This window comes from Ursus maritimus, unplaced genomic scaffold, assembly GCF_017311325.1.
Source record: "Ursus maritimus isolate PB19 unplaced genomic scaffold, ASM1731132v1 scaffold_24, whole genome shotgun sequence".
Classification (NCBI taxonomy): Eukaryota; Metazoa; Chordata; class Mammalia; order Carnivora; family Ursidae; genus Ursus; species Ursus maritimus.
In genome coordinates this window covers 29,115,649-29,129,823 of record NW_024424897.1, presented here as the reverse complement: position 1 = coordinate 29,129,823, position 14,175 = coordinate 29,115,649, and the positions used below count along the sequence as shown (strand labels likewise).

General features: G+C 47.5%; 1 protein-coding gene across 2 annotated transcripts in view; it reads right to left on the bottom strand.

Moving 5' to 3' along the window:
- HLF (HLF transcription factor, PAR bZIP family member) overlaps positions 1-2,027 on the bottom strand; it is a 52,007-nt gene extending 49,980 nt beyond the window's left edge. For both annotated transcript variants that reach the window (XM_008710846.2, XM_008710847.2), the window contains exon 1: positions 1,567-2,027. In XM_008710846.2, coding sequence (XP_008709068.1) covers positions 1,567-1,681 — 115 coding nt within the window. In that variant the 5' untranslated portion in view covers positions 1,682-2,027. The remainder of the gene's footprint in view (positions 1-1,566) is intronic.
- Positions 2,028-14,175: the final 12,148 nt, after the last annotated feature.

Here is a 14,175-nt window from a genome sequence, read left to right as displayed (position 1 = left end):
CATAATAGATCCTCAAATAGCTATTTCCCCCATTTATAATGAAGACAGGCTCTAAGACCTGAAGGAACTTGACCAATGTCTCACGCTGCCAGAGGAGAAAACTGAGAACTTCCTGAGCCCACATATGTTTGTTTAGAAAGCCACTGGGGCACCCTATATTTTATAAAAGGAGGGTTTTTTTTAAGTGTTTTTTTTCCCCTCTTCCCCAAAGGCTTAAGTATGATTCAATTCACAAAAATTACACATGTATGCAATCTGTCAAAAGCACAGCTATTGGAAAGGTGATTACATACCGACGATGGAGGTATGCAGCTATGTCCTACCAGAAGCACCGCTCACCCCAGGTCGTCTTTAAACCCTGCTCTGGATTTTGCCCATTCTAGTACTCAGGCGCGGGTGGAATCTGGGATTAGGGAATCTGGCTTCTGAGTTTCTTCCTCAGAGAAACACAGCCTCCACTGCCATCCATTCTAATCCTCTAGTCTCATCTCCTGAGAATTTGACTTCAAACACCCACAGATGCAAAAGACAGCAGGCAGCACCTTCCTCCCAAGTGCTACTCCTTAAAGGAGAGTTAAAAGGAAAGCTATACTTTGCAAAAGGCGAACCAAACCCCTCCACTCTTGCAATGCAACAGGTTGTCCCCCTGCTAGGAGAGAAGATGCGAGTACTCCCAAGCTATTTGTAGCCAAATGATCTTTCGAGACTTTTACACTCTAAGCCGCACGGTCCGCATTGACTACTGTGGCATCGAAGGCATGAAACCGCATCAGCCCAAATGACAAATCCCTGGCGGCACCAGCTCGGTTCGGCGCCTCCTCGCCCGACCCCTCCTCTCCCGCTCCAGCCAAGGTTGCCTGGGGGAGGTTTGGGACTTACCAAGAAAGGGCTCAAGCCAGAGGAGGCTCCTGCGCGGATACACGTGAGCCTACTCCGCTCTCCCCTCCCACCAGGAAAAGTGCACGGGGAAAGTGTCAGAGCTGGAGGCGTGCACAGCTTCCCGCCCAGAGACCACTCCCCCCCGCGCCAGCCCCAGCCCCCACCCCGCTTTTTGAATTACCCCTGGCAGGGAGAGCACTAGGCTCCGCTCACACCTCGCGAGGGCCGGTTGCCAACTAACACACAAACAGTAGCACGATCCCAAAACCCAGGCTACGCTGCGAGACCACCCACCCCCAAACAGAACCAGGCCCTCTGGTTTCTCCTCCCCAGCCCGCGAAGCTCTGCCCTCGCGCAGGCGGTTTCACTCTGCTTGCGGAGAAGCCTCAATCTAGGGAACACTGACCTGTCAAGTTATGACTCCCACCTGCGCCGCAGGACCGGGACCCAGAGAGCCTGGGTCGGTCCCAGCACTATTTTAAACGTTGCTCAGTGAGGGGATTCCCCCACCTTTTGGAGGAGGGGGGTGATGGGTGAGCTCTTGAAATTTCAACAAAGCAGGGATAGGGTGCCAGGGGACAGGGAGGGAGGGGATGGATGCTCCAGGAGGGTTGCCCAGCCAAGGAAGGGGACCCCCAGGAGCGTCGCTCCTTCCCAGAGCGGGGCAGCCAGGAAGGCAGCGCTCACCGTCTTCGTGATGAAGGGGGAGCTTCAGCGGGTTCTCCAACAAGGACCTGAGCACGCCGTAGGGAGGCGGAATAAAGGTGGGATTCAGGGGGAGCGGTCGGGACATTTTCTCCATCGCGATGCACTCAAATTTTTTTCTTAAAAAAAAAAACCCCAACCGCCCCCCAAAATGTTGCTGAGCTTTTTCCTCCGTCCTTTGCCAAAAGTACTCGCTTTCAAGGCGGTGGAGACAAGAAAAAAATTACTTATATCTTTATAAATACATCTGCATAAGAAAATAAAAACAAAAAACTTTCGGGTTCCCAATGCAGATGGTCCCCGGAGAGCGCGCCAAGTGCCCGCGGGCTCCTCGGCGACGTGCAGGATGCTCTCACCTGCCTCGAACCCCTCGTCCTGCAAAATGTTCAAAATTGCGAAAAAGAAAGAAAAAATATGCAGATGGCTGCAGAAGGGCGGAAGGCACCGCGCCGGCCCGGCCCCCACGCGCCAGCACCCGAGGCTGGGCGCCGTCCCACCCCACCCCCCTCCCCGCGCCGGCGGCCGCTGCTACCCAGCGCTCCGCGGCCCCGCAGCGCCGGGCTCAGCGCATCCGGCCACCCATGTGCCGCGGCCCTGACAAGAGTGACGTCAGGGCCCGCACCGCGCGCCGATAGGCGTGCAGGGGCGGAGCCACGCGCGGCACCGCCCGCCTGCCCCACCCGCCCCGCCCGCCCCGCCGCCACGTGTTTAGCGTCGTCGCGCGCGCGGATTTTCCAGGACCCTGCAGAGCTGGCCCACAGGAAAGACAGGTATCAGTTCCCCTGGATCACCGACCTGGGCTGAGAGCTTAGATTTTTCAGAGTAGGAAGGAGAATGAAGAATTTTTTTCAGCAGTTTTCAATCTGGTAATGATCTGGGGAGTTAAAAACAAAAAAAACAAAAAACCCAGATGCCCAGGCAGCATCCCAGATCAATTAAATCAGACCTCTGGGCTGATGTCCAGGCATCATTAGTTTTTAAAGTTCCCCGGGGTGGTTCCAATGAGCAGCAAGTTTGAGAATGACTGGTTTAGATCAAATGGAAGGTAAATACTCTTCTAAATATTTCTCCTGGCCACAGCCAAGCTTAGCACCCTCTCTCTTGCCCCGTTCCCAACACTACTGAAAAACAGAGACTTCCTAGAAGTTCTCATGATACAAAAGTAGAGTGAAGAGGGAGTGACAGAGGGAGCGCTGTCTGCGGTTTCCCACGTTGTCAGGAGGGCATTCAGAGGGATACACATTTGCCTGGGATTGAATAAGGGCAGAGGAGACACACGCGCACTAAATGGGTTTCAGAAATATTTGCCGTAGGACAGTAGAGATGACTATACCCTGGTCAGGTTACAAGGTCTGCACAGTCATTAAAATAATTTCGTAAAGTATTCCTAAAGAAGGGTCTCGGTCTTCACTGTCATAGCAGCGGCTTCAGCATCGGGCCCTGAGGGTCCGAGCCCATGGCGCTCGGAGTTGCGGGAGCGCTGTGCAGCTGTGGTGCGTGGAGCCTTCTCCCCGAGTGGTGTGGACACTGGCCTCAGGCCTGGAGAGCTCCAGGCGGGCAGGCAGGGTCTTCCCCTCTCTCCCCAATCTCTACGCTAAGATCAGGGTAGCATGATCTGAGGAAGGGTCTGCAAGAAGGAATAGGCACAACTTAAAGAAAATGTTCTTTCAATGGGACACAAAGGCCTTTGCCAAGGCTGTCTCTGAGGTGGAATATGGTGCAGTCTTGATGGATTCTACTTCCCTGAAACTCACCCCAGGAGAGAAGTGTAAGAGAGGAGGCACCTGAAGGCTAGGAAACCAGAAGGGCCACAAACGGGCACCTGGCAGGGTGACTTCTAGCAAATACCTTCCCCTCTGAGTTGGGCTGTGGTCAAGTGACCTCTACAGTTCTCTTCACTCTAAAATTATAATGGAAAAGTAACATTCTGAGATAGTGTGATATGTTTCAAATTTTAGCCAAATTCTGAAAACTTCAGACTTTTAGCTAATGCCACCTACATTTGTTAAGTACCAATTATATGCCAAGGACTGTGCTGGGACTGGGGAGAAAAAGATGTATAAGACACAACTGTAATGTAACAGGTTATGGCCTGACATATGCAAACATTATAATATAGTCTTAAAAGAGCAAAAATGCATGGATGAAGGTGATGCAGGTACTTATATTAGAAGAGGGATTCCTGAGAAGCTGTCTGAGCCAGGCACAGAGCTAAAGGTCTTTCATGAATTTCCCAAATCCCTCAATTCTATTATACTGTCTTTCACAAAAGAAAGGATTCTTCCACCATCATTTCACTTTTTTTCATTTTTTAACAATTTTATTTATTTATTTGAGAGAGAGTGAGCGAGAAAGCATGAGCAGGGGGAGTGGCAGAGGGAGAAGGAGAAGCAGACTCCCCGCCGAGCAGGGAGCCTGATACGGGGCTCGATCCCACAACCCTGGGATCATGACCTGAACTGAAGGCAGATGCTTAACCAGCAAAGCCACCCAGGCGCCCCCCACCATCATTTCAAAGATGAAGAGGCTATTTCCCTGCCTTCATTCCCTGCCTACCTGTAAACCCATTAACTAGGATAGCTGAGAGCATCCTCTCAGATTTGTCAGAAACAGATTATAGATTTCAGGTGCACAAAAGGGTAACAGTCCACTAGCATTTCCCGGCACACCCAAAATGCTCTACCTGCTTATGGGTCTCTGCATTTCCTCACTTTCCCATGAAACCCCTGTCAGTTCCAGAGATCTGGTTTCCCAGAGTGATCTTTTCCTTACCACTGGAGAGAGCCTAACACTGTGGCTTGAAATTAGATTTCTCATTGCAAATGGACACCCTGGCACATTGATCAACACACATTGATCAACCAGTGTCTTGGGAATTTGGTTCATATAATTCAGTTCCTCTGATCAACTCTGGACTTGGGCCACATTGAGGACCGGCCCCTGAGACCAGAATGTTAAGGATGCACAGTGTTTGTAGATGCAGAAGTCAGAGGGATGGGAATAGGAAAAAAGGAACTCCAGAAGAGAATGGCATGGGGAAAGACGTGGAGAAAGGAAACTGGCAGACACAATTTGTGAACGTTTTCATTTCTCTTGGACAAACAAATAGGAGTGGAATTGCTATAACATGGGGTAGAGAGATGTGTGACTCCGTAAGAAACTGCCAAACAGTTTCGTTTTCTCTACTAGGTGAATTCTCCTGCACTGCCAGCAGCACTTGAGAGTTCTGGGTGCTCTGAATTCTCACCAACATTTGGCGGTGTCAGTTTCTTAAAATTTTAGTCATGTTAGGTGGGTGAATGGCAATGTTTCATCGTGCTTTTAAGTTGACTTTTCCTGATGAAAATGATGTTAACCCCTTTGTCATTAGTCATTGTGTATCTCCCTTTGCAAAGTATCTATTCGAGCTTCTGGCCCATTTTTAAATTGGGTTGATGGTCTTATTTTTACTGAATTTAGGAGTTCTTTACATGTTTGGGATACAAGTTCCCTTGCCAGATATATGTGTTGTGAATATTTTCTTCCAGTCTGTGGCTTGCCCATTAATGTTTTAACATTGTCTTTCCATGATCAGAAGTTTTCAATTTTGATGAGGTTCAATTTACCAACTCGTTTTTTATGATTATTACTTTCCGTGAACTAAGAAAACTTGGACCACCTGGAGTCTTGGTGATATTTTCCTCTAAAACTTTTATAGTTTAAACCTTTTCCATTTAGGTCTATGACCTATCTCAAATTAATTTTGTATATAGTATTGAAGTAGGGGTTGAAGGTTTTTTTTTTTTTTTTTTTCATTTGTCTTGAGGGACTTCCAATTGTTCTAGCAGCAATTGTTGAAAAGATGTTCATTTTCCCCTTGAATTATTTGGTGCATTTATATGACTATATTTGTGGGTGGTCAAAACCTTTTTTTTCCCTAAGATTTTATTTGTCAGAGAGAGCGCGCACACAAGCAGGGGGAGTGGCAGGCAGAGGGAGAAGCAGCCTCCCGCTGAGCAAGGAGCCTGATGCAAGACTATTCTGGGACCCTGGGATCATGAACTGAGCCGAAGGCAGATGCTTAACCGACTGAGCCACCCAGGTGTCTCTGGTCAAAACCTTTGACCTCAAGGGACAAAATATTCAAGGGGAGAATAATGTTCTGTGTAAGTTTCCTAGGCTCTGATTGTTATCAAGCAACAGAACAAAGTTCACCAAAGTTCATGGCTAAAATAAATGGCTTGCTTTCAATGGCTCATTTGGTTTGTTACAAGACCATCTGCAAAGTTGTCCACATTAACTTAAATAAAAGCCTGGAGGCAAAAGCAATGGCCGACTTGCTTTTTATGTACATGAGCAAATATTCATCTCTTGGAGGCTCCTGATTACCACTATCAATATTTCAAGGCTTAAAAAAAAAAAAAAAAAGTCAAAGTCAAATCCTTTGTTGGAAAAAGCCAAACAAATAAATATTATAAAAAGAACATTTGACAAGTCAGTGGAAAACTCTTCAAGGAGGGAAGGATAGTAGAGGTTCTGGAGGTGTGAAACTGTTCTAAAAATAGCAATGATCATAGAAGAAAGGTTTCTCAGAATCAACTTCTTAAAAGATGCTGGCACAGCCTGACTCTGCTCTGAAGCTCTGGAAATCTGCCTCTGCCCAGCCAGTGGCTTCTACCTGTCCAGTCGTTTCAGGATTTTGAGTAGTGAGGTTGGGTAAGGAAGTCTTTCTCGCAGCCCAGTGGGCGCAGATGTGAGGCGGCCATTGTTGGCCCCAGCCCCGCAGGTCTGCAGAAGGAGCTTTGAGGTGTAAGCGGTTTCTGTGTTTCAGGTTCCCAGTGGGTGTGAAACCTTGCTGAGCATACAATGCCTGCCACTGTACCCTACCAGAGGCTGGGAGCCTGGGGTGGAGAGAGCCCAACTTTGTGGTTATGAAGGGCTTTATACAGCAGCGAGCCAACCCTCTAGATGAACCTGTTTCTCTTGTTGCCAGAAAGGGCACTTTGTCCAGGGAATTAATTCAGAAGTGAAAGGCATCACATGGGAGTTGAGCTGGATACGCCTAACCCAGCTTGTCCTCCTCCTTCCTGAAACCTCTAACCCAGCTAAAACACTAAAAAGGAAAATTATATTTCATTGGCTTAATTCCTGGAGACTTTCAAATCTATTTGTTTGAGACAGAAATATGCAAACCCGAAACAAAAAAACACGTGTTGGGAATGCTTAGCTCTCCTCCAAAGGATGACTCATGTCAAAGACCATGGCTAGGCTTTCCTACCTCTTCTCTGAGTCCTGTGGTGCTCTAGTAAATTCCAGTGAGAAAGACTAAGACAGACAATAAGGCGGCAAGCCAAGGGTGTGCGATTTGGAGTCAGAGGCTTTATGTAAAGGGAACAGGAAGGTAGGAGGAGGAAAACAGTGTCGAAGAGAAGGAAAGAAAAGAATATATGTGGTAAAAGGTGAGAAAAAAGATCAGCGCAGTGCTTTGCAATGGAATGGTTTGGGGCCAGACCTACGTCGGTATTTACTACTACTCGTACTAAAATAATAATAACAACAGTATGAAGAGAAGAAGGCACATTTATTGTGTGCCTAACTGGGTTCTGGCATAGCATTAAACACTTTTAATATATTATCTCATTTATAACACAATGATGATACGTATAGGGTATGTAGCATTATTAGCCCCATTCTACAGATGAGGACAGTGAGGGTCAGAGAAATTGGTGACATGCCATGGTTCTGTGGCTAGCTAATACATGGAGAAGCTATGAGTTTAAAACAGCTCTGCTAAACTCTGAAGCTTGTGCTCTTTACCTGGATACCATCAATGAATGGCAAACATTCGTCCAATAAACTCACTGGGCTTCCAACTGGTTCAAATTCTGCCCCTGTCCTGTAACCTTGGATAACCTCTCTGATCTCAACTTTCTTGGTGTGAAATATACACGAAGGCCTGTGTTCCCCAGCTCTCACAGAGTGGCTCGGGGAACTAAACGAGATCATGCATCTGGAGGTGCTTGGTAAATTGTGAAGGGCTAAGCAAATGTGACGACTTGTTAATTGGGGCATATTTGCATTTTCTGGAGATGCTCCCCCCTGCGAGTCTACATCGCTGTGTAGTCTGTGATCTTAGAGGCTACTTTCCATCCAAACACATGTGTCTTTTTTTCTTCACCTCTTTCTCCCTCCCACCAGGGCAGACACCCTCTACTGCTCCCAGGATCCAAAAGAAATATGAGTTTGAAGTTCAGTGGGAAAACAAATACGGTGGATTCCAAATAACCCCTCCAGCAGCGTGGGGAAGGGATGCCCATTTCCTTTATCTTCCTAAGGGATGAGAGGAATAGACATTTGTGGATTAATTAACACGTGAAAATTATGTGAGATCAAGGAAATATAGCTGAAGTCAGAAACAGCTGAGCTATGGAGGCATGCAATCAGCACGACTCAGAATTTGATATTGCTCGGGCTCCGGGCTTGATCAAGTTTAGCACAACTGACTTACATCAACCACTCTCCAAAATATAATTTCCAAGCTACATGTTAGGCTCTTTAGGTGCAACAAAAACGTCAAGACTAGATGCCCTGAGGGGATGGATTTCTTGTTGGGCTAATTCGGTGGCCAGGAAGACTAGGACACTGCTAGGAGCGCGCACGTGCTCGTGGGCCAAGTACAAGCATCCTGCAGACCTGGGGGGAATTGGAACACTGACCTCTCATCATGCAGGGACACAGGACCAGCTTCCCTCCATTCATGGCGCCTTCATTCCCAGCCAGAGGTTCTGAACTGTGGACATTGTCACCATCCTAAATGGAGCTCTTGCGTTGGGCCGAGTTTCACAGGCGCCATCTCATAAGTGATGAGCCAACCAAATGCCTATGAATGGGTGTCTCTGTCAGGACACTGGTAATTGGTCCAGTCACTAGAAGCCAAGGCAACTGGTTTAACGCAGACAAATGGCACAAACCACATGCAACCGGATTAATTTGGCGTGGCTTTCCTTTAGCAGGAAGCTCCGGGCACGTCAGATATGTTTGAACTTCAAGCAGTACTTAAAAATGTGTGTCAGCTGGACAGTGTGCTCCCTTGTAGGGACACTCTCCACGGCAGCGTTTTGCTGAGCATGCGATCAGAGTGAGGCTAGTGAGTCAGATGGCCGTAACGACCTCAGGCAGTGCCAGCCAGGGACACAGGGCCTTGCTGTGACTTCTTTCCCATTGAGTAAGTGAGTGCATGTGGACATCTCCAGCATGGGGTCTCATAGCCAGGGTGAGAGGAGCAGGAGGAAGCATCCTGAAGGATCTATTCATTATGTCTGGTAGGCATCCCGTCTGCTGGGCTTTGCAAGGTGCTAGAGGCAGTATTCCTGACACTGTGGATTCTGCATTTACTAGGCCCCAAGCACACTATTCCTCATCTGTTAATGATTTTTTTTTTTTTTTTTTTGGTCAGGCGCAGAACATTAAGATTGAGATTTTAGCAGGTCTGCCTTCCCGAGACAGTACCCTAGTCTCTTCCCCTCGATGCACAAAACACTAGTGGAAGCCTCTTCTGGGTCTTCCAAGTGCTGTGCTGGATGCAGAGGAGTAAAGCAAAGAAGAAAAGCACGGAGTTCCTTGCAGTCAGGTGGGGAGACAGCTGCTTAACCAGATGCCTATCTCCGGGTTATGTATAATTGATAGATAAGAAGGGAGTATGAACAGTGAAGTGACTGTGTTGAAGGGGCTCAGGGAAGGCTTCAGAGAGGGGCCTCGAGGAAGGTTCTATAGATAGAAGTAACTCAGGGAGGAGGGAATGCCAGGCACAGGGGACACAGGCACGGTAGAGCGTGGTCTGAACTCCAGGCTGTTCAGTAGCTGGAACGCAAAGTTGATGGGAAGAAGAATGAACTTCCTTCTAGCACCACCTGCAGAGCACTGACCGGGCCAGGCATCACGCTCCCGGCCTTGCGTGCACTATTGCAGTCTAGCGTCAGGACAGCCCTGTGTGAGAGTTGTTAATACTTCTTACGGATGAAGAGCCTTGGTTGTGCCCTAAACCAAAGTCACACTGTCCTACGCAAATGAGGGTGAGGGTGGGGGTTGGAAGCCTTTTCATTGTCTTTTCATGGTCTCATGCTTCTCTCTTTGTGCAGACTTCACTCTCTCTGCAGACCCGCCTCTTCTCCACACTGAGGCAGGTGATTTCCAGCAGTTCAGGGCATTCACATCTTTAGGCCTCCTCCAGTAGAGAGGGACAAACCCTCTGAGTTTTAGCTCAAGAAGTCCAGGAGAGGGGCTCTCATGGGCCCCGCTTAGATCAGCTGCCCATTCTTGAGTTGAGTCGAAATGGCCTGTAGCTGGTAACAGTGTGGCCACTCCAAGGGGGATCAAATGGTTGCAGTGGAAGGAAGAGCAATCCCCGAGAGGAGGGAATATTTGGCAGACAACTTCACAAATGCCCTCTGTATTCCTCATTTTATAGATGAGGCTGTTGAAGCTTTGAGAGCTTGAGCAACATGTTAAGATCACACAGCTTCTAAGCAGCGGAAACTGGAAACCAATCTGTCTCTCTTAGTGGCTCTCAAACAGAGAGGATGTGCCCGCTCCCGTAGGGTACATCTGACAATGTCTGGAGATATTTCTATTTGTCAGAACTCGGGGGCCCAGGAGTGGAACTGCTTCTGGCATCAAGTGGGTAGAGGCCAGGGATGCTGCTAACATTCTACAATGCACAGGACAGCCCCCGACAAGGAATTAATCTGGCTCAAAAATGTCAGTAGTGCTGAGTTTCAGAAATCTTGGTCTATCTGAATACCAAGCCACCCCTACCCTCTCTAAAGGGCCCCTGCTCCCCTCTCCTAAAGGGCCCTGGTTGGTCTCCTCCCCACACATTTACAGATCATCTGTTTGGGTATTAAACCTCATCTTCTTATGTTTTGATTTTCACGTTTCCCAGTCACAGAGTAGCTACCTTACTTCAGGGGCTGGGTCCCACTTCCACCAACCAGCTATAAGTGCCCTAGCTAAATGCAAATCAGTGCCAAATTGAACTCAGACCCTGTTAAGTATTTTATCCCAACGAAAGCTGATAGTCTAGGGGCGCCTGGGTGGCACAGCGGTTAAGCGTCTGCCTTCAGCTCAGGGCGTGATCCCGGCGTTCTGGGATCGAGCCCCACATCAGGCTCCTCCGCTGTGAGCCTGCTTCTTCCTCTCCCACTCCCCTGCTGTGTTCCTCTCTCGCTGGCTGTCTCTCTCTGTCAAATAAATAAATAAAATCTTAAAAAAAAAAAAGAAAGCTGATAGTCTAATAAAACACCTATGGGGATAATAAAACCATGAGGATAATATCCTATCTCTACCAAGAACGGGTTTTCTCTGAGGACAAATGGATTTGCAGTGAGGCGAGCATACTCTTTCATCTCTCCTCTCCGTTGTTTTTAGCCGAGGATGAGAGTGCTGTCTGAAGCCACGGAAAAGTTCTTTTGAAGACAGAGTTGGTGAATTTGCCTGTGTTCTGTGCTCCTTTAGGTGATGGTCAGTCGGGTGTGGCCACAGGAGGAGACAAAAGAGAGGCTCAGGAAAACAAGTTTCTTCTACTCACAGGTTCTAGAAACCAGACGCAGGGCACCCATGCAGGACGATACGGGGAAGCACCGGTGTCGGCCAGAGGCAGAAGGGCCGCAGCAAGGGGAGCGCCAAGGCCATGGCCTTTGCTGGAGTTTACACAGGAAAGGCAAGGCAGGGAGGGTGAAGAGTTTAGGATTGGTTAGTTTGAATCATTCTGGTGGCCCCTAGTCGACCAGCACCTGACTCTGGAATGATTAAAGAACTTCAGGTTTGGGGAACCTGGGTGGCTCAGTCAGTTAGGGGTCTGCCTTAGGCTCAGGTCACAATCTCAGGGTCCTAGGATCAAGTCCCTCATTGGGCTCCCTGCTCAGCAGCAAGTCGGCTTCACCCTCTCCCTCTGCAGATCCCCCTGCTCCTGCTACCTTGTGCCCTCTCTCCCTCTCTCAAATAAATGAAGTCTTTAAAAAAGAAAAACAACAACAACAACAAAAACTTCAGGTTTCCAGGCTGGATAGAGGAAGAATGGCTCTGGACTGGTTCATTTGCATATCAAAGGCATACTCCCAGCTGAGTCCTTTGCTACATTTAAGAACTGGTTAGCCCCTAAGGGGACAGCTTCTCACCCTATCCCCACCAGAAAAATGTTAAGATGTCAAACCATCATAATATAAAGAAAGCAAAAATAAAAAGAATATGTACTGTCTAGTACAACTTTCTAACTCCACCAAGTAAAGCTTAGATGCCACAGCCCTGCAGTAAGTCCCAAATACCTGAGATGCTAATTCTCTTTGCAATATAAACCTAATTTTAATCCCTCTTTCCTCCTACCCTCAAATCAACCAAACTCATCTTCTTTTTGTATTACCTGCCTCCCGTAACGGTACCAATTTACCCAATCACTAAGTTAAAAGCTGCAGAATTGACCCTCCTGTCTTCTTCATCCTCCAATTTGAGTTTTTGAGAACAAAATGCAGTTCTTAAAGTTAAAGCCAGATCCTAACTATTTTTCAGAAATACCCTCTCCCGTGGGGCAGCTGGCTGGCTCTGTTGGTGAAATGTCCAACTCTTGGTTTTGGCTCATCAGGTTATGATCTCAGGGTCTTAAGATGAAGCCCCGAGTCAGGCTCTGTGCTAGGCATAGAGCCTGATTAATATTCTCTCTCTCCCCCTCCCTCTGCCCCTCCTCCATGCCTCCCCCATGCTCCCTGCTCTCTCTCTCAAAAAAAAAAAAAAAAAAAAAAAAAAGGAAAAAAAGAAAGAAAGAAAGAAAAGAAAAGAAAAAAGAAATACCCCTCCCTTCCATCCTCAATGCCAAGGCCTTTGTGAAGACTTTTTCAGCTCTCCCTTAGGAAGTCCCAATGGCCTACTTACACTACTCTCCTAGCACTTTCCCTGTTCATTCCCACTCCAAAATAATCATCCACTAAAATCATCTCTCAAAAGTACTGATTTTATTTTTTCTTGCTTATGAGCCATCACTGTTGCCATGCTACACGTAGAATGAATCGCAACCTTCTTATGGTGCAGTAGACCCATTCCAGTTGAGCACCGATCTCCAGACTCATGCCAGGCTCCTGCCCACCCCCCTGCCCTACACCTATACTGTGGCCCCACCAGGAGGAGGCAGCACGCAGTATGGAGGTGGGCAGCTCTGGAATAAGACCATTACTGGAGTTCAAATTCGGGCTCCACCATCTGTTAGCTGGGTGACTTTGGGCAAGCCACTAGACTTCTTGGTGGCTTCAGTTTCTCCAACAGTAAGATGAGAATCACGACTGTACCGACCTCACAGGCGGGGATTAAGTATGTTAATACACACAAAGACCTTAGACTCGTGACTGGCACAAAGCATGAACTCAGTCAATCATGTCATGCTTTCATACTTTGAGCTCGTTCCCTTCCCTCACGTGATGAATGCCTACTCAACCTTCCAGGCTCGGCTTAGCTGTCACTCCTTGCTGAAACCTTCCCAAAGCCCCCAGAAAAAGTCCTTTCTTGGACTCCTGAAACTCTTGCTTACCTGTCCATCTCCCCCACTGCCCCTCTAGGGTATGGCTCTTTCTTCTTGACATTTGTCACTATAACACCATACCTGCTACCTAGAAGACACTCAGTAACTAGATGCATAAATATATAGATTTCATCTGAATATGCATTCAGATGCATAAATATATAGATTTCATTTCCCTTGGTCACCTAAACGTGCTCATCAGTTTTCCCAGGCATTGCTTCCCCTAACTCTCACATTTCAATTATTCTTATGTGTCTACTTCAGAAGGAGTGAGAAATATCATTTACAGAGTTCAGTAGCTTGGTCCTTCCTCCTTTGCCTGTCAGCTTTTATCCCCAAATGAACGTTAGTCGTGTTTGTTATCAATGCTCCCAGATTCTCCATTACTTCTCCAGCTTGGGTTTCTGTTTACCTGCCCGGACTAAACCCTGACCATTCAGCTCTCCTTCCTCATTCGTTTCTGCACACACGGCTTCAGAAGGTTTCCCATCCAGTGAAACCTGCCACCATGTTTTTAGGTTTGCACTTCCAGTTGCTACGCAGTCAGTGCTTAAGTAATTATAAGTCTCCAATAACTAGTAATCCGAGTATTTCATACAATTGTCTAATAATCCTGTGTTCTTTGCGAAGAAAATGGCAGGCAGCCTATGGGATTTCCTCTTTTCTTTTTTTTAAATTGAAAAAAATCTTGAAATACTGGTCTCTTTGGGCGATTTTTGTCCTGGGTGACAGAAGCCACACTCAGTCGTTCTTACCGGTAGCTGTCAGACTTTATAGACCGAAGTTTAGAGGAGCTCATTAGAATGCAGATTTCCAGGCCTTCTGCTAAGGACCCTCTCTCAGGAGTCTGGGTTAGTGCCTGAGTATCTGCATTTTTGACAAGGTATCAGTTTCCTAGGGCTGCCCTAACAAATTACAATACGCCTGGTGTCTGAAAACAACAGAAAGTCTCTCTCAGTTCTGGAGGCCAAAGCTCAAGCTATTGGCAGAGCCATGGTCCCTCCAAGGGCACTTGGAGAGACTCCTTCCTTGCCTCTTCCGGTTCAGCT